Source organism: Hemitrygon akajei, chromosome 13 (genome assembly GCF_048418815.1).
Source record: "Hemitrygon akajei chromosome 13, sHemAka1.3, whole genome shotgun sequence".
In the NCBI taxonomy this organism is placed as follows: Eukaryota; Metazoa; Chordata; class Chondrichthyes; order Myliobatiformes; family Dasyatidae; genus Hemitrygon; species Hemitrygon akajei.
Genome location: NC_133136.1, coordinates 28,780,525 through 28,806,667, shown reverse-complemented (window position 1 = coordinate 28,806,667; position 26,143 = coordinate 28,780,525). Strand labels below are relative to the sequence as shown.

The 26,143-nt window shown below is 39.4% G+C and overlaps 1 protein-coding gene across 1 annotated transcript in view; it reads right to left on the bottom strand.

Annotated features, from left to right (window-relative positions):
- Positions 1-26,143, bottom strand: part of pik3c3 (phosphatidylinositol 3-kinase, catalytic subunit type 3) — a 106,637-nt gene that overhangs the window by 45,136 nt on the left and 35,358 nt on the right. The window contains exons 10-16 of the mRNA XM_073064314.1: positions 24,518-24,703; positions 18,424-18,581; positions 16,562-16,652; positions 14,931-14,998; positions 9,342-9,447; positions 4,343-4,459; positions 1,481-1,612 (exon numbers count right to left, since the gene is read on the bottom strand). Coding sequence (XP_072920415.1) covers positions 1,481-1,612; positions 4,343-4,459; positions 9,342-9,447; positions 14,931-14,998; positions 16,562-16,652; positions 18,424-18,581; positions 24,518-24,703 — 858 coding nt within the window. The remainder of the gene's footprint in view (positions 1-1,480; positions 1,613-4,342; positions 4,460-9,341; positions 9,448-14,930; positions 14,999-16,561; positions 16,653-18,423; positions 18,582-24,517; positions 24,704-26,143) is intronic.

The following is a 26,143-nucleotide window of genomic DNA, read 5'->3' as shown; positions in this document are numbered from 1 at the left end:
TTCCAGAATCTACTGATTCTTGAAAGATCAGTACTAATGTCTCCACAATCTCTTCAGCCACCTCTTTCAAACCTCTGGGTGTACACCATCTGGTCTAGGTGACTTATCTACCTTCAGACCTTTCAGTTTCCCAAGAACCTTCTCCCTAGTAATGGTAACTTCACAAACTCATGCCCCCTGACACTTGGAAATTCTACCATACTGCTAATGTCTTCCACAGTGATGCAAAATATATATTCAGATCCACAATTTCTTTGTCCCTCAGTATTAACTCTCCAGCATCGTTTTCCAGCAGTCTGATATCTATTCTCACCTCTCTTTTACACTGTATGTATCTGAAGTAACTTTTGGTATCCTCTTTAATATTATTGGCAAGCTTACTTTCATACTCCATCATTACCATATTAATGACGTTTTAGTTGCTTTAAGTTGATTTTTTAAAAGCTTCCCACTCCTCTAACTTCCTACTAATTTTTTCTCTATTACGTGCCCTTCCTTTGGCTTTTTATGTTGGATTTGAATTATCTTGATAACTACAGTTGTGTCATCTTTCCCTTAGAATACTTCTTCCTCTTTGGGATGTACATTTCCTGTGCCTTCCAAATTGCTTATAGAAATTCCAGCTACTCTGTCATCATCCCTGCCAGTGTTGTTTTCCAGTCAATTCTGGCCAACTCCTCTCAAATGACTCTGTAATTCCCTTTACTTCACTGTAATACTGATGCATCTGACTTTAGCTTCTGCTTCACAAATTTCAGAGTGAATGCAATCATATTATAATCACATGCCCATAAGGGTTCCTTTACCTGAAGTTCTCTAATTAATTCCGGTTTAATTGCACAATAGCCAACCCAGAACAGCTGATCCGATAGTAGAGTCAACCACGAGCCATCTTGTAGGCACCCTAGAAATTCCCCCTGCTGGAATCCTGCACCAGGATATACTCAGGACATGAATACTATATTTACTGGAAGCTGTTCTTGAAACATGGATGACAATTATGGTTTTGGACATTTGAAAATTGAATAGATTCCTTGATCCACCCTGTTAATTTTTACTTTCTTTCCAAAGATCTTACCTGTAAAGTGTCTGATTAGGTGCCAATGTTAGGTGCATTGGAAGAGCGATGTTTGGTAAAGAAAAGGTTGAAAATAAAAAAAAAACATAGAAGCTGGGAAGCTGGGATTTTGCTATAATAACAAAAGCTGTTCAGGTTTACCATTTTTTTCTGTTTTTACACTATTAGTTGGATCTGCCTTAAGATACTCCTACTCTTCCAGGCTCAAACAATAGTGTTGGTAAGGTTTGACTTCAATGATTCAGATTTTTTCCATCTTTTGTCTGCCACGATTGTAAAGGCCAATGAAACTAGAATGCCAACTAGTAAAAGTAGAAATTTAATTTCATACAAAATAGTGCAATTTTTTAAGAAGAGATTTTATTATTATTGTACACATAATAAAGCTATACCCATATTTACCTTAAACAGAGTTGCCTTTTCTGGGATGATACCTCTGATTTTAACTTGTGGCTCTAAAGGTAAAGGTATTGGTTCAATTTCTGATAAGTTCACTTTTTCATTGTCTGCTAACAAAGTTTGCAGCCTTTCAATCTAGAGAGAAAAAAAGAGTATATCATTTAATGTAGGCAATAAGGATATAGCATAATCAGCAAGTAGCATAAAATGATTGGGAAAGAAGATAGACAGAAGAAAGGATTATCTTGTCATTATCGTCTGAAGTCTCTGGGGCCTTGCAGTACCTATAACAACTTTCACGCTTCTCTAATTTACACCATAGAAATAGTTAATTGACTGAATCGCATCTCAACTACCAAGGTCATTGAAGATGCTGTACAAATTTTATTCTCTAAGAAAGAGACATTTATCTGTTCAATACAGACAATGTGAGAACACTGTCACACCCAACCATCCTGACACAGCCACAGGTTTGCTGTCCTCCAATGATCTATCCTTCATCCTTTTTTTTCCAAGCTAAGCCAACAAAATTATCTATTTTTTAATACAGTAAAATGACTCAAAGCAGCATAAAACAGCAGTCGACACCAGTTTTCATGTCTATGGCATTGACACACAGTTTCACCAACAGCGCTCTCGTGGTTCCTACAAAAAAAACGCTCAAATGCATTCTAGCTTTATATAAATTTCCTCTAACTGCTGGGAAGATGAAAACTTATTAAATTCAATCCCTACTACAAATTCCATCGCTCTCCATGGCAACGATCTGAAAATGAACTGGAATTTGATAAAAAGGGTATTCATATTCTACATATTTGTGCATTGTTTATCATTCATTTTCAGCTCTGGAATGTTGCCCAAACATCACTTCACCTCAGTCCAGCTGCAGTGAAATGCTCATCTAGCCCTGCATCACTTTTAAACCTAAATGTAACTCGCAGCTAATGCCTCCATAAACTTAAGGTTAACCCCATTGTTCCAGGCCTACTATGCATGATCCATTCAGCCACCATTCCTGAACCTGTCAACCTGCTACCTCTAGGTTGGGCAATACCTTCATTTTTGTTATCTAATCCTTTGATGTCTTTGACCCAATGTTACCTGATCTACCTTTACCAATCTCTCCACCCCTTCATGACCTCTAATTGCCACCAATTCTGAAATGTCATACATCCTCTATTTAGTCTCTTAAGTAGCTTCAAATAATAATATATTATTTCTGTTTTTGCACAATTTTTAATCTATTCAATGTATGCATAGTGTAATTGATTTATTTTTTTCTTCTTCTTCTATATCATGTATTGCATTGAACTGCTGCTGCTAAGTTAACAAATTTCACGACACACACCGGTGATAATAAACCTGATTCTGATCATTCCATCCCTAGTTTCTGGGATTTTTCCTTCAAACCCCTTTCTTTGTTCTTTAGAACAACCAATACAACCATCATCTTTTGATTCAACTTTTGCCCATTTGTTTTATTGCATTCTGTGAAGTTAAACCAGGGCAGATTATACACAGTGAATGGCAGCCTGGGAACAAAGAACATTACATTACAGTACAGGTCCTTTGGCCCACGATGTTGTGCTGACCCATAAAATACATACTCCTCGAAAAATTCATCTATTCCCTCCTACATTGCCCATAGTCCTCCATTTTTCTTCCATCATGTGCCTATCTAAGAGTCTTAAATGTTCCAGCTGCCTTGCAGTGTGTTCCAGGCACCCACCACGCTCCTTTGTTTTAAACCTAATTTTGACATCTTCTCTAAACTTTCCTCCACTTACCTTACATGGGAGTGCTATATAACAGAGAGACTGAGGGGTACAAGAACATTATTCACTGAAAATGGCAACACAGCTAGACAAGCTGGTGAAGGAAGTATACGGCATGTTTATTTTCATCAGAAGAGGCAATGAGCATGAGTTAGGGTGTTATGTTACAGTTACACAAAACAATGGCGAGGTTCCACCTGGAATATTGTAGAAAAGAAATAAATAAGGTAGCGATGGTACGGGAATGTTTTGTAAGGAAAGCGCTCAGACTGGAGGACTTGTGTTACAAGGAGAGTCTGGGGATAGGCTGGAACTAATTTCTCTGGAATAAAGGTAGCTGAGGGATGACCTTCTAGAGGTGCAAAATTAAGCTGGATGGTCGCAGTCTTTCTGCAAGGGTAGGGCAGTTTAAACCTATACAATACAGAGAAAAATATTTAAAGGGATACAAAAGGAGTTCTACAGAGTGAGCTGCCAGAAGAAACAGCAGATGTGGCTACCATTACTAAGGTTTAAATGCTGGTACCAGCAGAGGAAGGCGCCTCGGTCAGCATAGATGAGTTGGGTTGAAGGATCTGTTTCTGTGCTGTATGTTCAATTACGTGCTTTCCAATTTTGTTTGAAATCACTGCTGCAAAATGCATTATCACTTTTTGTTGTATTAACAGTTGTTAAACAAAACTGAACTTCTTACAACTCTTGCCACGTGATACTGTATAACTTAATTCCGAGTGCCAAATTAAAAGAAAATACATTGAATATTATAAATGTTGAATTCCAAGAACTGTAGAAAATAATTGTTAAATAATCCAAACATTTTCATTCAATCTATTCTGGGTTAGGAACTGTATCAACGTAGGGTATATTTTAACAAAACAAAACATATCCAAACCCTTTAAATATAAAATTTTATCATGAAATATTTTTTGCACGAAACTGGTCTTTTTCGGGAATAAGTAACACTGAATTCCTTCACATCTTTACATTGCCAAAATTAAATCTGCATATACAAAAACTTATTTGCTCTGCTGGTTACTTAGTTGTAAGGAGTATTTTAAAATATGAAGATTATCTATCTAGTTACACTTACCTTTTTCTTACGATTCCCACTTTCCCGTTGCACAGCTTTCATAAGGTGCACCAACCGATCCACAAATGTTTGTTGAGCAGCTAAGAGGGAACGCATGACTCTCACATTCTTATCACCCTAAAAAAAAATCACAAAAAAACTTTCTGAACAAGTCCCTGATGACATTCCAAGTGAAAATTAATTCTGTTTAATAATTGACCTACAAACAATTTTATCATCAAAGACTTTTATATGACAGCAGAGGAATCCAGAAAGCTAATATTTATAATTCCCTGTAGAACCATACTTAATATTTGAATGCTATTTGCATATACTTATAAAACTTACACTTATTGCACAAGGTAAAATGATAGCAGTTTAAATTTCTATTAAACTGGAATAAGAAGATTTGTCTTGTAATGAGTATTGATTTATAAGAGCATAGCTAATCAGTATACAGTGGATTCCAGTTAGTTAGGACACATTTTGGCTCAATTAAGTGCCTGCCCCAATTAGCCAAAGTTTCATGGAAATAGTTAAAGTATAAAAAGGACAAACTACCATTTAACTGAAAAACAAATTATTATTTAAATGAAATACAGAATAAATTAGAACACTACCAATACTTCTACAGTATGACAAAACTGTGAATTAGTTCCTAATAATCATCATCGTAGGAAAAATTCATCCAGTGTCTGCTGACGTGTTCTTTTGATTAATTATAAATAAACAAAATAAGCACAGTGCTTTTTGAATAGGTGTCCATCACCCCAAATGGATAATATAACACAAGCATAAGCAACTGACTATTTAAAAACTGTTTGCTTTAAGCACAGTGTAGTGTCTAACAAGAGCATGTGACTGACATTAGTTAGAAATTGTTCAGCAACAGTCTTTTGTCCCAATTAAGTGGCACAGAATCCCAAATAAACACTGAATCCCGGCTATTTTCTTGATTAGTTTTTGTTCTTTAAGTGTTGTACCGAATATGCGGCTGTCCCAATTAACTGTGATCCACTGTATTTGTATATTATCAAGAGAAGGATCAACTGGAACAGTGGTTTCATTATTTCAGATTTTCTCTATTTGCAACCCATCACAAAAATAGTGGCAAAATAATGTCTGTAAATTTATAGTCCCAATCAGGAAAGGTATGGTCTAAAATTAGATAGGTTTTCTGGTTCCTTAGGACCAAAATTAGGCCATTCAGCCCATCACATCTGCTGTCATTTCATCATGGCTGAACCCAGATCCCAAATCCCATACAACCCCAAACAACTGCCCTCTCATCATATCCCTTGCTGCCCCGACCAATCAGGAATCTATCAACTTCCGCTTTGAATGTACCCACGGACTTGGCCTCCTCCGCAGTCTGTGACAGAGCATTCCACAGATTCACTACTCTCTGGCTAAAAAAATTCCTCCTTCCCTCTGTTCTAACAGGTCACCCCTCAATTTTGAGGCTGTGCCCTCCAGTTCTGGATACTCTCACCAGAGGAAACATCTTCTCCACATCCACCCTATCTACTCATTTCAGCATTTGGGTAGGTTTCACTGAAATCCCCACGCATTCTTCTAAATTTCAGGGAGTACAGGCTGAAAGCAGCAAAATACTCCTCATATTAACCCCTTCATTCCTGGAATAATCCTCGGAAACCTCCTGTGGATTCTCTCCAATGACAATACATCCTTTCTGAGATAAGAGGCCCAAAACCGTCGACAATACTCCAAGTGCAGCCTGACTAGTGTCTTATAAAGCTTCAGCATTATTTCCTTGTTCTTATATTCTATTCCCCTTGAAATAAATGCCAACATTGCATTTGCCTTCTTTACCACAGACTCAACCTCTGAATTAACCTTCTGGGAATCTTGCATGAGGACTCTCAAGTCCCTTTGCACCTCTGATGTCTGAATTTTCTGCCCATTTAGATAACAGTCTGCACTATTGTTCCTTTTACCTAAATGCATTATCATATATTTTCCAACACTGTACTCTATCTGCCATTTTTTTGCCCATTCTTCCAATTTGTCTAAGGCTGCTGCAATCGCATTGCTTCCTCCACCTTTCTTCATATTATCCACAAACTCTGCCACAAAGCTATCAATTCCACTATCAAAATCATTGACAAACTGTGAAAAGTAGTGGTTCCAATACTGACCCCCGAGGAACACAACTAGTCACAGGCAGCTAACTAGAAAAGGCCCCCTTTACTTCCACTTACTGACTCTTGCTCATCAGCCACTCCTCTATCCATGCTGGTACCTGTCCTGTGACATGTGAGGCACCTTATCAAATGCCTTCTGAAAATCCAAGTAAATGATATCCAAGCAAAACACACAAAATGCTAGAGGAACTCAACAGGCCAGACAGCATCTATGGAAAAGAGTACAGTCGATGTTTTAGGCCAAAGCCCTTCGGCAAGACCGGACAGAAAAAGATGAGGAGTAGATTTAAAGGGTGGGGGTAGGGGACAGAGAACCACCAGGTGATAGGTGAAACCAGGGTGGGGAGGGATGAAATAAAAACGGAGAGCCTTGAGTCCTTCCTGGTGGAGGATGGAAATATACACAGGGACTGGACATCCATAGTAAAAATAAGATCATAGGGGCCAGGGAACATGAAATCTTTGAAATGATCAAGAGCGTGTGATGTGTCACAGATGTAGGTAGAAAGGGAGTGAACTGGGGGGATAAAACAAAGTCAAGGTAAACTGATACAAGTTCAGTAGGGCAGGAACAAACTGAAACAATGTGTCTACCTGGACAAGCGGGTTTGTGAATCTTGGGTAGGGGGTAGAAATGGGAGGCGCAGGGTGCAGGAACTGTGAGGTTGGTGGATGACTCTGGGGAGGGGATGGGATGGGAGATCCCCAGAGTCAATAAGGTTGGGGATGGTGTGAGAGACAATGGTCTGGTGTTCCTTAGTGGGATCTTTTTCGAGGAGTAAGTGAGAGGAGGTGACTAGAAGTTGGCGCTGGGCCACACCAAAGTAGAGGTCAGTACGCCAGACTACTACAGCACCTACTTTATTTGCGGGTTCGATGGTGAGGTTAGGCTTAGTGCCGAGGGGAGAGCAGAGTGTTTGGAAGGACTGAGATTGGAATAGGAGAGAGGAGTATTAACATCTAGATGGTTAATGTCCCGTTGGCAGTTGGCAATGAATAGGTCCAGAGCAGTGTGTTCTAGAAGAGGAGGAGGGTTGAAGACAGGAGAGGGGTCATCAGTGTGGGGTGCGGGGTCCTTGCCAAAGAAATAGGCTTGGAAACGCTGGCAGCAGAAGAGGAGCTCAGCAGCGTGGCAGGTGTGAAACTCACAGAGATGTGGGCGCACGGGGACAAAGGTGGGGCCGTTACTAAAGAAGGAACGTTCTGCCTCAGAGAGGGGACAGACAGAGGGCATGGTGAAAACCCAACATGGATAAGAGCTGGGATCGGAGGGGAGAAGGGGGTGAAGAAGGTAGTGTCTGAGGGGAAGGAAAGCATGGAGTGAAAAGAAGATGAAGTCTCTGAGGCCCAAGAGCTGGCAGTGGCATGACATCCACTGTCTCTCCTTTGTACACCCTGCTTGTTACTTCCTTGAAGAATTCTAACAGATTTGTTAGACAAGATTTCCCTTCACAGAAACCATGCTGACTGACTTAATTTAACACTAATCTTCAAGTACCCCGAAAACTCATCCTTAGTAATGGAATCCAACACTTTCCCAATCACTGAGATTGGGCAAAATGGCCTATCAATTCCTCTCTTTCGTCTTCCTCCCTTTTTAATGAGTGGAGTGACATTTGCTAGTCCTCCGGGACCCTGCCAAAATTAAGTGATTCTTGGAAGATCATGACCAATGCATCTGTTATCTCTTCAGCAACCCCTCTGAGAACTTGGGGATGTAGTCCATCTGGTCCAGGAGACTTATCCACCTTAAGATCTTTCAGTTTGCCTAGCACTTTTTTCTTTGCAATAGCAATGGCACCCACTCCTGTTCCCTGACACTCATGGACCTCTGGCATACAACTAATAACGATTGAAGCAAAGGACTTGTTAAGTTCATCTGCCATTTCTTTGTCCCCCATTACTATCTCACCAGCACAATTTTTCAGTGGTCTAATATCAACTCTCACCTCCCTTTTATTATTAATATAATTGAAAAAAGTTTTAGTATTCTGCTTTATATTATTGGCTACTCTGCCCTCGTATTTCATCTTTTCCCTTCTTATAGCTTTTTAGTTGCCTTTTGTTGGATTTTAAAAGCTTCTCAATAATCCAACTTCCCACTTACTTTTGCTACCTTTCCTTGGCTTTCATGCAGTCCTCAACTTCCCTGTCATCCACAGTTGCCTAGACCTGCTATTTGAGAACAACTTCTTCTGTGGGACATATCTATCCTGGCCATGTGCACTGTTTCCAGAAACTTCAGCCACCTCTGTTCTGCATCATCCCGCTAGTAACCCCCTCCAATCCACCTGGGCAAGCACCTCTCTCATGCCTCTGTAATTTCCCTTATCTATTGCAATACTGATACAGGTAACTTATGCTTCTCCCTCTCAAATTGCAGTATGAATTCAATCATATTATGACCACTACCTCCAATTAAACTAATAAAATCTGGGTTATTACACAGATTGCGCACTAATTTTTGTTATTTCTAACCTCTAACATCTTCTCAGCTACTATACTATAAACCCATTTGTCACCTTCTTTCCTGTCATTTCCTTACCATTTCTCTTTTGTTCTTTTTCTGACATGTACCAATCTGCAATTTTCATTGCATCTTAAACTTTTTCCCTAACTTTCTCAGTTCCAATGCAAAGTCATTAGGACACAACTACACTTTTCGCACCAGAGACACTACTTAACTTAGAGTTATTTCCAGCACGTTTTCCGTTTTACTTTCATTCTTCTAGTTCTGCTATATTTTGTTTTTGCATTTTCTTTAAACATGTCCTTACCTTCCAAAATACAAAACCACTCTTCTCATAGTTAATTATTTAACACAAATTTTGAATTAAATAATTAAGATATCATACCTTTAGCAAGGCTTGACTAAATCTCCTCATTACATTCAAATACATTTCATGAGTTTTAGGGTCACGCAGTTGAGTGTCCTGATCTTCACATTCTACAATAACATACCTTGGAGAATGAGAAACAATTTTGTTTGAGAAAATCTATTTGAATAGCAAGCCCAAAACATTACTGCCTCTAATGCAAATATGTTATTTCTTAGATAATGAGATTAAAATTTTACCCAATACTTCAGGTCTGGTCTTGCCAATGCCTGTGTAGTAGCAGTAAGACTTTTATACTATATACTCTAACCCAGGGATGTCGAACCTTTTAAGAGTGTGTGCCGAAATTGGCAGTAATTTTCTAAAATATTCTCTTGCATGCCATGGTAATTTTGACCAGAGATTATCAGCAATTAATTTCTAAAGATTAAAAATAAGCCTGATCTGTCACATGTACATCAATGCAATACATAAAAATACCAATAATGATAGAATTTAAGTTAAAAGAAAACCTGTTCATAGATTATTAATATTAATCTTTTAAAAAGAGAATTGAAACATATTTTTAAATGGTATTGTTATTGTAACTATTTCCTATCCAAGTACTGATGTGTACACCAGGTCACAGAGGATTTCAAAACTTATTATCCAACATTTCATGTTCTCCCAATTGTCCAGTTAGTGCCAAGACGGTGTGAGAACTTTCCTATAAAAAAAACATCCCAATGCTCTCAGGTTTAAAAAAAATCATTCACTGCTTCATTTGGCAGTAAAAATAACCATTATATATCTTTTTATTATATAGGTGGGGTTTAAAGAAGCCAGAGGCAGCACTGTATGTTGGGTGCCAACATATATTTAGCATTTGCCATCTTGGACATGTATGCCAGAACGAATGTATGCTCCTTTGAACGAAGATCCATTCTCAAGACATTAACTTTCTATCTTTCATGCTATACTGATCACTCTGAGCAGCGATACTCCACTGCAAGTTTAAGCAATTTTTTTTTCTACTCTTCTCAGATTAGCTTAGAGGTAGGATGGACAGGATGGTGGTTGAAGGCTCTTTCCTCAAAATGGAAACTGGTGATTAGTGGTATGCCATAGAGGTCAGTGTTGGAATCTTTATTATCTGGGGGTTGGGGGGGGGTGCCACAGTAGCTTAGCAGTTAGCGTGGAACTTTTGGCATCGGAGTTCGGAGTTCAATTCCAATGTCATCTATAAAGAGTTTCTAGTCTTCCCTGTGGAATGTGTAGGTTTTCTCCAGATGCTCTAGTTTCCTCCCACAGTCCAAAGACATATGGGTTAGAATGTTAAAAGGTCATTGTAATTTTGCTGGGTTGCTGGGCAGCTTGGCTCAAGGGGCAGGAATGGTCTACCCTACGCTGTATCTCAATAAATAAATGACTTGGACGCAAATGCACAAAGCTTGATCAATAAGTTTGTGAATTTTATAACATAAGGAGCTGCGGTTGACAGTGAAGGTTACTGTAGATTACAAGGGGACATTGATGAGTTAGGAAAGTAGGCTGAGAAAGTGTGAGGTGATGTATTTTGGAATGTCAAACCAGAGTAGGACTTGTACTCTGAATGGTATGACAGAGTATAATGGAACAAAGGGAGTACAAGTGCATAGTTTGTTGAAAGTTGTGTCACACATGGACAGGATGATGAAAAAGGCATTTAGCATGCTTATCATCATCATTATGTGCCATGTCATATGATGTGGGCGATCATGATCTTGATGATTGTTCTTAGCAAATTTTTCCACAGAAGTGGTTTGCCATTCCCTTCTTCTAGGCAGTGTCTTTACAAGATGGGTGACCTCAACCATTATCAATAGTCTTCAGAGATCGTCCACCAGGTGTCAGTGGTTGCATAACCAGGACTTGTCTTTAGCACACTTGCCTTCACGATCAGGGCACTGATTATAGGAGCTGGAATATTATGTTGCAGTTGCATATGTTATTGGTGAGGCCACACTTGGAGTACCGAATACAGTTTTGTCACCCTCTTATAGAAAGACGCGTAAACATGATAAAAATGCAGTAAAGATTTACAAAGATGTTGCCACATCTAGTGGGCCTGAATTATATGGAGAGGTTAGGTCTTTATTCCTTGAAAGGTAGGAGAAGGAGCGATGACCATATAGAAATGTTTAAAATGAGGAGAGCCGTAGATAAGGTGGACTGTAGCAGTTTTCTTCCCAGGGTAGGGGTGTCCAAATCTAAAGGCCAGCTATTTAGCATTAGAGGAGAAAGTTATTAAAAGGTCTGAGGGGCAAATTTTTCATTCAGAGGGTGGTTAATGTATGGAACAAGTTGCCAAAAGAAATGGTTGAGGAAGGTACAACAGTATCATTAAAAAAGCACTTGGATAAGTACATTGGAGGGTAGGGTTTTGAGGGATATAGATCAAAAGCAGGAAACTGGATGGACAACGTGGTCAACATGGTCTCATTGGGCCAAAGTACCTGTATTTGTGCTGTTTGAACTATGACTATTCGCTCAGCTATTGTTCTTCTTATGCTTGTCATCTTCTAAATATTTTTATAAGACACTATAAAATATGATGCATGCTAATTTCTTAATTTCTGAGCATATATTTCATTTGCATCAAAAGCAAAACATCATACTTTCCTGAACTAACGGCAATTGGAAGCTTGCTTCCAAACAAAGGAAAAGCAAACCAAATAAGGGAACATCATATCAATTACAGGAAAAATTCAAAGAAACATAGAAAACCTACAGCATGATACAAGCCCTTCGGCCCACAATGCTCTGCCGAACACGTACTTACCTTAGAAATTACCTAGGGTTATCCATAGTCCTCAATTTTTCTAAGCTCCATGCACCTATCCAAGAGTCTCTTAGGGTTAGGTGGTCTCTAGTAGACCATAAGCTCCACTAGATGGTCTCTTACCATCACCATCGCTGGCAGCCCATTCCATGCACTCACCACTCTCTGCGTAAAAAACTTCCCCGACATCTCCTCCGTACCTACTTCCAAGCAGTTTAAAACTGTGCCCTCTCATGTTAGCCATTTCAGCCCTGGGAATATCCACATGATCACTGCCTCTCATCATCTTATACACCTCTATCAGATCACCTCTCATCCTCCGTCAGTCCAAGGAGAAAAGGCCAAGTTCACTCAATTCTTATAAGGCATGCTCCCCAATCCAGGCAACATCCCTGTAAATCTCCTCTGCACCATTTCTATAGTTTCCATATCCTTCCTGTAGTGAGGTGATTAGAACTGAGCACAGTACTCCAAGTGGGGTCTGACCAGGGTCCTATATAGTTGTAACATTAACTCTCAGCTCTTGAACTCAATCCCATGGTTGATGAAGGCTGATACACCATATGCTTTCTTAACCTTAGTCAACTGTGCAGCAGCTTTGAGTATCCTATGGACTCTGACCCCAATATCCCTCTGATCCTCTACACTGCAAAGAGTCTTACCATTAATACGATATTCTGCCATGATATTTAACCTACCAAAATGAACTACCCCACTTATCTGGGTTGAACTCCATCTACCACTTCTCATCCCAGTTTTGCAACCTATCAATGTCCTGCTGTAACCTCTGACAGGCTTCACACTATCCACCAACCTTTGTGACATCAACAAATTTACTAACCCTACCCCTCCACTTCCTCATCCAGGTCACTTATAAACATCACAAAGAGAAGGGGTCCCAGAACAGATCCTTGAGGCACACCACTGGTCACCCACCTCCATGCAGAATAAGACCTCTTTACGACCACTCTTTGCCTTCTGTGGACAAGCCAATTCTGGATCCACAAAGCCATATACACTACATCTACTACTTCACCTTCAGCAATGTGTTTAGTCACATCCTCAAAAAATTCAATCTGGCTCGTAAGATTCACAAAGCAATGCTGACTATTCCTAATCAAATTATGCCTTTCCAAATGTTCATAAATCCTGTCTCCCAGGATCTTCATCAACTTACCAACCATTGAAGTAAGACTCACTGGTCTATAATTTCCTGGGCTATCTTTACTCCCTTTCTTGAATAAGGGAACAATATCTGCAACCCTCCAATCCTCCAGAACCTCTCCCATCTCCATTGATGATACAAAGATTATTGCCAAAGGCTCAGCAATCTCCTCGCTCACCTCCCACAGTAGCCTGGGATATATCTCGTCCGGTCCCGGTGACTTATCCAACTTGATACTTTCCAAAAGCTCCAGCACATCCTCTTTCTTAATGTCTATATGCTCAAGTTTTTCAATCTGCTGCAAGTCATCCCTACAATTGCCAACATCCTTTTCTGTAGTGAATACTGAAGCAAGGTATTCATTAAGTACCTCTGCTACCTCCTCCAGTTCCATACACATTTTTCCACTGTCACCCTTGATTGGTCCTATTCTCTCACGTCTTATCCTGTTGCTCTTCATGTACTTGTAGAATGCCTCAGGGTTTTCCTTAATCCTGCCTGCCAAGGCCTTCTCATTGCCCCTTCTGGCTCTCCTAATTTCATTTCTTAAGCTCCTTCCAGCTAGTCATGTAATTTTCTAGATCTCTATCATTACCTAGTTTTTTTTTAACCTTTTGTAAGCTTTTCTTCTTGACTAGGTTTTCAACAGACTTTGCACACCATGGCTCCCGCACCCTACCATCCTTTCCGCCTCACTGGAATGTACTTATGCAGAACTCCACATAAATACCCCCTAAACATTTGCCACATTACTGCCGCACATTTCTCCGAGAACATCTGCTCCCAATTTATACTTCCAAGTTCCTGCCTGACAGCTTCATATTTCACTTTACTCCAATTAAACGTTTTCCTAACTTGTCTGTTCCTATCCCTCTCCAATGCTATGGTAAAAGAGATAGAATTGTGATCACCATCTCCAAAATGCTCCCCCACTGAGAGACCAGGTTCATTTCCCAATACCAGATCAAGTACAGCCTCTCCTCTTTTAGGCTTATCTACATAATATTATGTCAAGAAACCTTCTTGAACACACCTAACAAACTCCACCAAATCGAAATCCTTCACGCTAAGGACATGCCAATCTATATTTGGGAAATTAAAATCTCCCACCACGCCAATCCTGTTATTATTACATCTTTCCAGAATCTGTCTCCCTATCTGCTCCTCAATGCCCGTTACTATTGGGTGTTCTATAAAAAACACACAGCAGAGTTATTGACCCCTTCCTCTTTCTAACTTCCACCCACAGAGACTCAGTAGACAACCTCTCCATGACTTCCTCCTTTTCTGCAGCCGTGACACTGTCTCTGATCAGCAGTGCCACACCCAAACCTCTTTTGCCTCCCTCCCTGTCCTTTCTGAAACTTCTAAAACCTGGCACTCTTTGAGTAGCCATTCCTGCCTCTGAGTCATCCAAATCTCTGTAATGGCCACAACACCATTGTTCCAAGTACTGATCCACGGTCTAATCTCATCCACTTTGTTCATGATACTTCTTGCATTAAGATAGACACACCTCAAAGCATCAATTTGATGCAAGATACTCTTACTTAGGTCTCAATCTCCAAGTGAACTAATGTATGCAAAAATATATTATAACAAAGATAAAATCATATGAATGTCAAAAAAGTTGTTCACTTACCAATATAAATAGTTTGCCAGAGTAGAATTCCTACAAGCTCTTGATATCAGAAATGCACAGAGGTCTTGCTAAAGAAGGAAAGAAGAAATAACACAACTCAACTATTAATTCAATGAATTCAATGCATTGTATGACATAGCATTAGCAATTCGACTTTTATAGCAAAGGTTTGCTTGTTCCAATTAGCATTTAACCATTTAAAGTTCCTTTTCCCACAGTCATCATATTTTATTTGACTTTTCAATTTCTACCATGTTATTTTCCCAGAATCAGATATATTATCACCAACATATGTCGTAAAATTTGTTTTGTTGCAACGGCACAGTGCAAGATATTAAAAAATACCATAAGTTGCAATAATAATTTAAAAAAATAATGTAAAAGAGGAATAGTAATGTAATATATATGGACCATTTAGAAAACTGCTGGTAGAGGGGTAGAAGCTGTTCCTAAAATGTTGAGTGTACATCATCAAGCTCCTGGACCTCATTCCTGATTACAGTAATAGAAGAGTGCATATCCCACATGCAGAGGACCCTTAATGATGGATGCTGCCTTCCTGAAGCTTCAGATTGTTAAATTGCTGTTGATGTGCCTGTGATGAAGCTGCCTGTGTGTACAATTCTCTGCAGCCTCTGTTGAAGCCTCCATACCAAGTGGTGATTCAACCAGTCTGAATTTTTCCACGGTGCAACTGTAGAAGTTTGTGGGTCGTTGGTGACATACCAAATCACCTCAACTTCCTATGGCCAAACCTTCTTTGTGATTGCACCGATACATTGGGCCCAAGATGGATTGTTTGAGATGCTGATGCCCAGGAACCTGAAACTACTCACCCTGTTGACCCCTCAATGAGGCCTGTTGTGTGTTCTCCTGACTTCCGCTTTCTGAAGGCCACAATCAGTGCCGTGGTCTTGCTGATATTGAAGGCAAGGCTGTTGTTAACACACCACTTAACTAGCTGATCAATTCTACTCTGTCCTCATCACCATCTGAGATTCAATCAACAGTGGTGTCATCAGCAAATTTACAGATGGCATTTAAGCTGTGCTTATCCACACAGTTACAAGTGTAGAGAGAGTAGAGCAATGGGCTAACTGTGCATCACCTGTGTCAATCGTCAGTAAGAAGGAGAGGTTATTACCAATCCACACTCTCTGTGGTCTCCCAACGAGGAAGTCAAGAATCCATTTGCAGAGGGAGGAACAAAGACTCTGGTTGTGAAGCTTGTTGATTAGTACTGATGGCGGTGACCACCAAGCTGTAACAAGACCATAAGATATAGGAGCAGGAAAACTCCCCTCTCAGCCCCAATCTCCTGCCTTGCCCCTCCCCTCCAGTGCTCTGACTAACCAGGAATCCATCAACCTCTTTCTTAATAAACAGCAGCCTGACCTAGGTAATGCTGTTGTCCAAGTCTGAGTGTAGAGCAAGAATATCCCCTTTGAGTCAACTGAGAGTTTTTTTCTGTTAACTTAACTAGTATTTTAAAAATATGGTGTGGAATAATCACCTCAAGTTTCCAATTTTCTTGAATTACTTTAATATGACACAGAAATTTGTTGAACTTCAGTAAAGAGAAGATAAATTAAAATAGTCACAATCCTAGCTGATTTGCATAATTGCTTTACCTCTAAGTTTTCTCCATCTGTTGCATCTTTTGCCTTAGAAGCCGGAGGAGGAGATGATACAGGTGGATATTGACTAGTGATTATTTGAGAGCTATAAGAAAAAGTTCAGTCCTTAAATCAGTTTCATTAAAGTAATTCAACACCACAGTATAAGACATAATAATTGAGAATAAGCATTGAAAAATGACCACCATAAAATCGGTTCTTTCAATATTAAAAATAATCATGCTAATTAAGATATTCAAAATAAATAATATTCTAGATTCTTATTATTGACACTCTAGATAAATGTGGACAGTATTTTATTCCATTAAACTGAAATGAGATCTTGTGTTATGACAGTAGAAAACATCTAGACACACATTCCAGTATATCTCATCTCAAGCTGGTGGAGAACAGAAGAGCAGAGATGTTATGCTGAAAATGTAGAGCTCTTTTGTCCTATGCTATCAAAAACAAAAAAGTATACGTTTAAAGTGAAATGTAGGAGTTTTAAAGGGGATCTCAGAGTTACATTGTGGAACGCATTGCTAAAGGACAGAGCGGAATCGGATACTATTACTAGTTTAAGGCGGATTTAAATAGACATTTAAATCTAATGATACAGTCCTAATGCAGTAACATGTGATTGTGCACAAGGGCATAAAGATCAACAAAGATGCAGTCACTGCAATGCATTACAGCGCCAGCAAATAGTGATCGGGGTTTAATTCTCACAACTTTCTCTTCCCCTGGTCATGTGGGTTTCCTCTGGGTATTCCGGTTTCCTCCCACATTTCAAAGACTACGGATCAGGTTAGTAAGTTGTAAACATGCCATGTTGGCATCAGAAGCATAGCCACACATGCAGGCTTCCCCAGCACACTCATGTTGCAAAAATACATCTCACTGTATGTTTCAATGTACATGTGTCAAATAAAACAAACCTTTAACATCTCTTTAGATGAGTAAGCTGAAGAGCCCGTTTCTGTGCTCTACAGCTCCATGACTTTACGATCATATGATTAGTTAGATCAGAATTTGAATGTGTTTCTGGTCACCATATTAAAGGTAAATATGATTGCAATCGAGAAGGTACAGAGATGATCCAGAAGGTTGTACTAGCATTGAAAAGTTTTAGCTATGGATGAAGCAAGATAGAAATTGAGGGAAGGTGCAATTAAGGAAGGTAAAATTATTACTCTAAATAAAGTACATAAAAAAGACAATTTCCTTTAAAAAATGAATCAAAATTCAGCAAGTGGTATAGGTGTGAGAGTTACTGTATGGGTGGCCGAAGCAGAAAGCATGTAACATTAATAAAAAATTGGATCTATATTTCAAGTTCTATAACAATGGATAACATTGACCAAATGTTAAAAGATAGATGTAGGTAAGGTAGTGCTTTCTCACCACCTCATTCGCAGCAAAGTGACCTCCTGCCATGTTATCAATCTTATATAGTTCTACTATCTAAATTCTATAACAATGAAGTTTTTAGCAAAACTTCCTGACGTAATCTAAATCAATGAAATTAATACATTTGTGCAGTTCCATGAATAAGTTCTTCTGATCAGAAAAAAAAATGAACTGCTGCAGAAATGTTAAAACCTGAGGAACCATACTGTATTACCCATTCAAATTAGTTTCTTTGGTTGTTATATTGTGGAGATTTTGAAATTCATTTTTTTTTACGCTTTTCCTAGAGAACTTCCCTGCAGGAAAATCCAAATAGAAGTTCTGAAACATTAAAGCTGTTTTACTTTTGTAAGCGATGCTGCCTGACCTACTGAATGTTTCTAAAAATAAAGAGATAACAGCCTTAGCTTGAAATTAAAGCAACACTTCAAATATATCAGAAACACAAGAGAAAGTGTTCCTACCTCTCCATTTCTGAAGTCCCTGCTAATGAACCTGACATACTTTCAGACATTGCTGTTTGACAGCTATCTCTTCGGTTTGGTTCTAGTCCATTTCTTATATCATTGAAGTTTTCATACTTGAGAGCCTGAACAAGCTGAAGCAGGTACATGAGCAAATCCTGTGTAAGATGATGAGATTTTAGACATTGAGTTTAAGGAAAAGAAATGTTGATGGGTGAAATAAAAGAAAATCTCTATGCAACTGAAATATCGAATAGTTCAAATGAAATATGCCATGTTTCTAATTTAATCCTGGCTAATAGTTTTCAAACAAGGCTAATGTCTTAGAGCAAGCACAACAAAATTAAATAACTGAAAGCTACTCAGGGTTTTAATTATCATGGCAGGTGATCCTATTGAATCACACAGAATTCTTGAACTTAGTGGGATACATGTGGTAAAGATATAGCTCCCCAACACAGAATCTAAATCAGAGTTGGTGAATGGTTGTCTAAAATTGATATTTGAGGAAACTTCTGCATTCAAATGCCTTACATTCTTCATCCCAGAACGCAGTAGATATTCAGATGTTTTGTCTACATTCAAGGCAGGTGTTGATCTTTAGAAATTAAAGTGAATCAAGGAATATTGGAATCGGAATAGTTTGGGAAAACAGATCTGAAGCAGGCAATTAGCCATGAATTATTGAACAATAGAGACAGCTCAAAGATTCTTTGCTGCTTCTATTTTTTTTATTTTTTAATAAAATTTCTGAGGTCTATATACTATATTTCTGGTTTTAATTCCTCATCAATATTTTGGAACTATTCAAGCATATTTTGAAATTTCTCAGTTAATCAGTATGGTTGAGTAAGACAAATTATTAATTTAAAAACCACACTCCCTTTAGTGCCAATGAAATTAGGCCAATAAGTCAAATGCTGCAACGGTCAAGTAATACTTGTGCGGGAGTAGATCCATTTTCCTTCAACATCATCAGCTCTTTCCACCTCTAAGTTATACAGTGTAACAGGTAAAATGTGCAGCAATTTAAACTGACTTCACTGTATACATTTACTTTTGGTTTTACCTAATCTATTGATAATTATTCCCTCCATACCTTTTTTTGCTTACTCACAGAATTCATTAAATGGAAAATAGGAAAACAGATAGTCAAAATCAAGATATCCAGCGACCAACTCCAAAACGTCAAGCCTATTTTGAAACACATGGCACAAGTAAAAAGACCCTGATGGGAGATCTACTCAGGCCTCTAAATGGTAGCCAGGTTGTTATAATGGGAGTTAGATAAGCCATGTAAAAAGGGCAGCGTTACAATGATCATGGTGAATTTCAATCTGCAGGTTGATTAGGAAAACCAGGTTGGTGCTGGCTCCCAAGAGCAGGAATTTGTTGAATACCAATAAGACGGCTTTTTAGAGCCACTTGTGGTTGGGTCCACGAAGGAAAAGGCAATTATGGATTGGGTGTTGTGTAATGAACCAGATTTGTTTAGGGAGCTTAAGATAATGGAACTCTTCAGAGGCAGTGATCATAATGTGATAGAATTCACTCTGCAGTTTGAGAGGGAGAGCTAAAATCATATATATTGTTATTTTAGTGGAGTAAGGGGAATTACAGAGGCATGAAAGATGAGCTGACCAAAGTTGAGAGGAAGGGAACATTAGCAGGGACGACAGCAATGCAGCAATGACTGGAGTTTCTGGCAATAATTCAGAAGACACAGGATAGACTCATCCAAAAGAAGAAGCATTCTAAAGGGCAGATAATACAACCATAGCCAAAAAGGAAGTTAAATATAGCATGAAAGCAAAAGAGATGGCATACAAAATAACAAAAAATAATTGGACGGTAGAGGATTAGGGAATTTTTAAAGCCAAAAGAAGACAACAAAAAAGCAATAAGGAGAAAATAAAAATACAAAAGGTAAGCTAGTGAACAATATAAAAGAGGACACCAAAAGTTTTCTCAGATATATAAAGAGAAAAAGAGAGACAAGAGTGGAGATCAGATTGTTGGAAAATGACAATGGAGAGGTTGTAATGACAAAGAAATAGCAGACAAGCTCAGTCCTGATTTTCTGGCATACTGCTGGTGTCTTCCTACAGTCTACTCTACGGAAGACACCAGCAGTATGCCAGAAATTCAAGTGTCAGAGGCAGGAGTGTGTGTATTCACTATTAATGAGATATATTCCAGGTCGAGTTCTCCAGTAAAGACGACTCATGGAAGACACACACTTACGTTCAGCAGTACCCAACTGTCAGAACAGAGTGTTATTTCAAATTCATTCTGTTCAAGGACCTGCATGACCTATCATTTGACAAAACTGTCCAATAGCTAACAAGAAATTTTGAAGAGCAGTCATTTTTCTTCAATATTCACTACCAATGCCAAAAACTCGTTAAACACGATGCCAATGACTTCATCACATACAGCAGTGTTGTCAACAGTGAACGTGAAAAGATCAAGCTGGGTAACATGACTGAATTACAGTGAAAGTGTCCGATTTTTATTTGCAGACTTCAGGCACTTAGCAAAGCAGAGATTTGCAAACGGCTCCTAAGGAAAACCCTGATATGAATTTACAAGCTATCATTCAAGTATGTCAATATTTGATCAACCTGAAACACAATTTCAAACCGGTCAAGCAAAACCATGTCAATGCTGTTTCCATTAGCCCAGACATCATCACTCAGCAGGTCTTCAAGCGGCCAAACACAGCTTGTTGGAACTATGGTGCACAGCATTACGCAAGGAACTGCAAATATAAAAAATACATTTGCAGCAAAAGCCAACACCGTGGTCACAACAAAGGCTTTTGCTGTCCTTCACTCATTTCTAGGCCAATGAAACACAAGCACAAGAGGTTTCAAAAGCCATCAAAATCTACAAGGAATTAAATGGTCACGTTCAAATTTGACTTCGCCGCAGGAGAAGGTATGTCAGCATATTCATCAACAATCAGTTGGTCAAACTACAATACGAGAGTGTGTCAGACATCACCACTATCACCAAATGCACATGTTGGGCACTTGAGTCCCCAACAACTAGTGAAATCAATTCATCACTCTGCCTGCAGTGCATCAGGTGGAACACTCCAGCTGATAGGCAAACTGCACTGCATGGTGAAGTTGAATGGTAACCAACTCAATGGTGTGTGTATCTAACAGATCAGCCAGAACTGTATGTCCTTGGCAATGATTATGCAGTTAAGCTTGATCTCTAGAGCATCACTCTGGATGAGGTCTGTACGAAGAAATCATGTCAGTTAATGCCATACCACCATTACATAAGTGAGATCATATAACACAACTGCAACAGCTCTATACAGCAGTGTTTCAAGGATGTTTAGGTTGCTACACCAAACTGCAAGCAGAACTCCAGCCCCGTCCAGATGCAAAGTCAGTCTTCTTTCCCAAAAGACCGGTACCATACTCAGATGAAGAATATGTTGTCATCCAATCTTTTCTTGACACATTTCAATACAGAGTTGTTAATCGTTGTCGCTACAGATGCAAAAACTATGGGGTGGGAGCTGTCCCATATCTTCTCTGATGGTTCCAAAGAAACTGTCATGCATGCAGCCAGATCACTGCCTGCATCAGAAAGGAACTATAGACAAATCGAAAAGAAAGCCTTGGGAATAACCTTAGCTCTGAAGAAATTCCACAAGATGCTTTATGGCAAATGCTTCACTCACCATACTGACCTGAAGCCACTGTTGTCCATCTACAATGGTGGGCAACAATGTTATTACACTATGATTTTAAAATCAGGTACATATCAACACAGGAACTTGGTCAGACAGATGCCCTCTCCAGATTTAAGAATCAGCAGGTTACTGAAAACAAAGATTCAGTCGTGGTTGTAACTTCAGTAGATGACCAAGTCCACCAAGTTGTATCGGAGGCTGCTGAAGGTCTTCCCGGTCACAATGGACAAGATCAGAGCAGAAACTGCTACAGATTCTTTTCTTTAGCCTATCTTCAGATATCTCAGACAGATAACTAATTAAGCTTGAGAAAGATGTATCCTTTTACCGAAGTCATACATCACTCTCAACTGTGGACTTCTACCTAATATTTGGAGACAGAATAGTGATTCCATGAACACTTTGACCAAAAGTACGGAAGCAGTTCCACTGTGGTCACTCAGGCATCAAGTAAATGAAACTCCTGGCAAGAGGCTTAGATGAGCTCTGGGCATAGATGAAGATATCACATCCATTATGCAAGCAGTGCACTCAGTGCTCTATGGCGGCAAAGAATCTAAGCAGACCTGATCCACCACCATGGCCTCAAGCTACCAGTCCTTGGAGTACATACTGACTTTGCTGGCCCAATCAATGGGTGTACCTACCTTATTCTGGTTGACACCTATTCCAAACGGTCAGAACTATTTACAAAGTCAACAACGACAGAGGCTACCATTCATTAGCTGCTGCAGATCCTTAGCCATTTTGAGATGTCAAAAACACTCATTTCTGACAATGGCTATCAATTCAGTTCAGTGCAGTTTGCTGCATTCTGCCAGAAGAGCAGAATTATCCACACTTACTCATCCACGGTCCAATAGCCAAGCAGAGGTTTGTAGATACCTTCAAATGGTCGCTTCTGAAATCAAAAGGGAAAGGAACATCAGCCAAGACTCACAACACGTTTCTGCTGGCATATCGAATTACACCACATCCAGGCCTCGAGGAGAAGTTACCAGCTAAACCTCTTTTGAGAAGAAAACTGTACACAATGCAGAATGCAATGCTGCCAAAACACACAACATCCAAAATAGCAGATGGTCAGGTGCACAAAGGCAGCCACTCAGACTTTGGTCGACAGGTGAAGTCACTCAAGTCCAGAGCTCCAGTGTGGGCCAGACAGTACCACAACCAGCAAAACCCCTGGGTACCAGGTCAGATTAGTAAACAAAAGGCGAAAGACGAAGTTATTGTAGACCATGTGCTCCAGAAGGCACAAGTTCCTTGGGCAGATCATCAAACACAGAGCTGGATCTTCATCTCCTCCCGGAAGGGTTCAATTTACCCCGACTGAAGCAACCACCAGCACATCTGCAAGTAACATCGCAAGTCAAATTTTATAGGTAATCACCTTCAAGAGGGAGGTGTTGCAGCAAGTCTGCTGTTACCTTTTATCCTACTTCAACAAAAACCCAACATTACCCTCCTACATAGCCCTACATTTTTCTTCAGTCCATGTGCTTATCAAAGAGTCTCTTAAATGCCCCCAATGTACATTCCACACATCTCTGACTTTGTAAGGAAACCTACTTTGGACTTCGTCTCTGTATACTTTCTTCCAATCATCTTAAAATTATGTCCTTTTGTATTAGCCATTTTTGCTCTGGGAAAAAAGAAGTCACTGGCTATCCACTATCTATGCCTCTTAACACCTTGTATCTATCAAGTCACCTCTCATGCTCCTTCACTCCAAACGGCTAAGGTCTAGATCGCTCATCTAATCCTCATAAGGCATATTCTCTTATCCAGACAGGATCATGCTAAATCTACTCTGCACTTTCTCTAAAGCTTCCACATCCTTCCTATAATGAGGCTACATTGTAAAGTGCTAATTTTTGTGCTTGTTGAATGCCTCACCACAGTGGCCTTTACTGTAATAGAACTGGCTGCAAAAACTTTGATTAAATTGTGAGAGTACAGCTATTGAAGCGCAAGTTAAGTGAACACAGGAATGAGTCTCATGAAGAGTGATGATAAGTGATGGCTGGTTCTGCTTCGATAGTTTGAGCTGGTGTTAACTTATTGGTCCTACATTTCATTTCGAGTGGAATGGGTATAAAAGTAGAGTGGTTTCAGGCTTGGGGAGGTCGTTCTTCGAGACGTCACAGATGGGCTGGTTGTGAAAGGCGTCGCAGATAGACAGACGGGCCCGTGCATATCTAGTTAAGTATTTTAATACTTGCTCTGTTCTGTCCTAATATACAAAGTTTTGCAGTTCCAAGTAGATAATTGGAGTTTTCTGTCTTTCTGCCTATCCAAGCCTATAAATTTATGTTTTAGATTTACAATTTATCCTACGTTCAATCGTTCTATATAATTAAGCAACAACGTACTTACCTCATCATCAGCTTGTTGCAATCTAGCGACTGCATACCGCCTAACAGTTGGATTTGTGAACTGTGAGGAAAGCAACTCAAGACCATCTTCCACATCCATTGGCTTCCACTTTCCTAGCAATTCCAAAGCTTGCTTAGCTTCTTGAGCCAAGTCCCAGTTTACACACTTTAGAAATTTAGTCAGAGCCTGCAGAACAGAAATAATTTTAAAGATACCTTCTGACAAGTCAGTTTTGATGATCTTTATTAATCACAAGGGCAGTAACTCACATTTGCTTTGGAAACCCCTGCAAGTTGCTCAAATAATGCTAAGTGTGTTCATTACCTCAAGTCTTTGTAATGCATTACAGTATCATATAAATGACCTCAGAAATGCCTGCCTTTTTGTTGGCTATTTAGAACAGTCCATGTTCCAAATCATCCCCAGTGATCCTCCATCTATCTCCATTTCTAAAGACAAACTTCCTCCCCTCTCCTCTCTTCTATTCTCTATTCTTACCTGCCTATCACCTCCCTCTGGGTCCCCTTCTCCTCCCCTTTCTCCTATGGTCCACTCTCCTTTCCTATCAGATTCTTTCCTCTCCAGACCTTTACCTTTCCTAGTCACATGGCTTCACCTATCATCTTCTAGCTAGTCCTCTTTCCCTTCCCCCACTTTTTTCTGGCGACTTCCCCTTCCTTTACAGTCCTGATGAAGGATCTCAGCCCAAAACTATAGAGGGCTATAGGTAAGCCTAGTAATTTCTAAGGTAGGGATATGTTTGGCACAACTTTGTGGGCTAACGGGCCTGTATTGTGCTGTAGGCTTTCTATGTTTCTAAAACGTCAACTGTTTATTCATTTCCATAGATTCTGCCTGACCTGCTGCATTTTGTGTATGTTACTAGAATACGGCAAATTTTTCGTGTTAATCATTTAAATGGACTGAATACACTTTACCATGAAAATTCATGGGTATACTGTGCAGAAAAAGATTCGAGGTAAGATAATATAATGAGCAAACTTTGTGTGTCCTAGCAGAAAGCCATTAGAGAAACAATTTGCTAAATATTGTATATTTTAAATGTGCTACTTTCAGTTAATTTCTCCAAAGGACAAATTGATCACACTTGAAAACAGGTTGAATGAAATATTGAACAGTCAGAGACTTCCTTCTTGGCTAAAAGAACCCAAAACATTGTATTACACCGTGGGGCATTCCGGAGTTCAGGGTTCAATTGCGGCGGCATCTGTAAGTATTCTCAGTGCATCCACCCTGTGGAACGTATAGGTTTTCTCCAGATGATCTGGTTTCCCCCACACACACCAAAGATGAACTGATCATTTATAAATTGTCACGTGCTTAGGTTGGGATTAACTGTGGGGCGGCTTGGCTCAAGACACTGGAAGAGACTACTCCATATTGAGCTGATAAATAAATAGTATCCAAAAAGTCCAAAAACTTGCTTCTTATACACACACAGTTCCACACTCATCTTGAGGACATGCTTTTGATGTCAAGTTGAAACCTTCATCTTGCTGGGGCCATTCTATTTTCTATGTAGCTGGTCGTGGCAACTTCTGTGGTAAGCTATGAGACATCTAAGTGAGAGCCTAAAGTGAAATCTTCCACGTACTTTTAACCTTA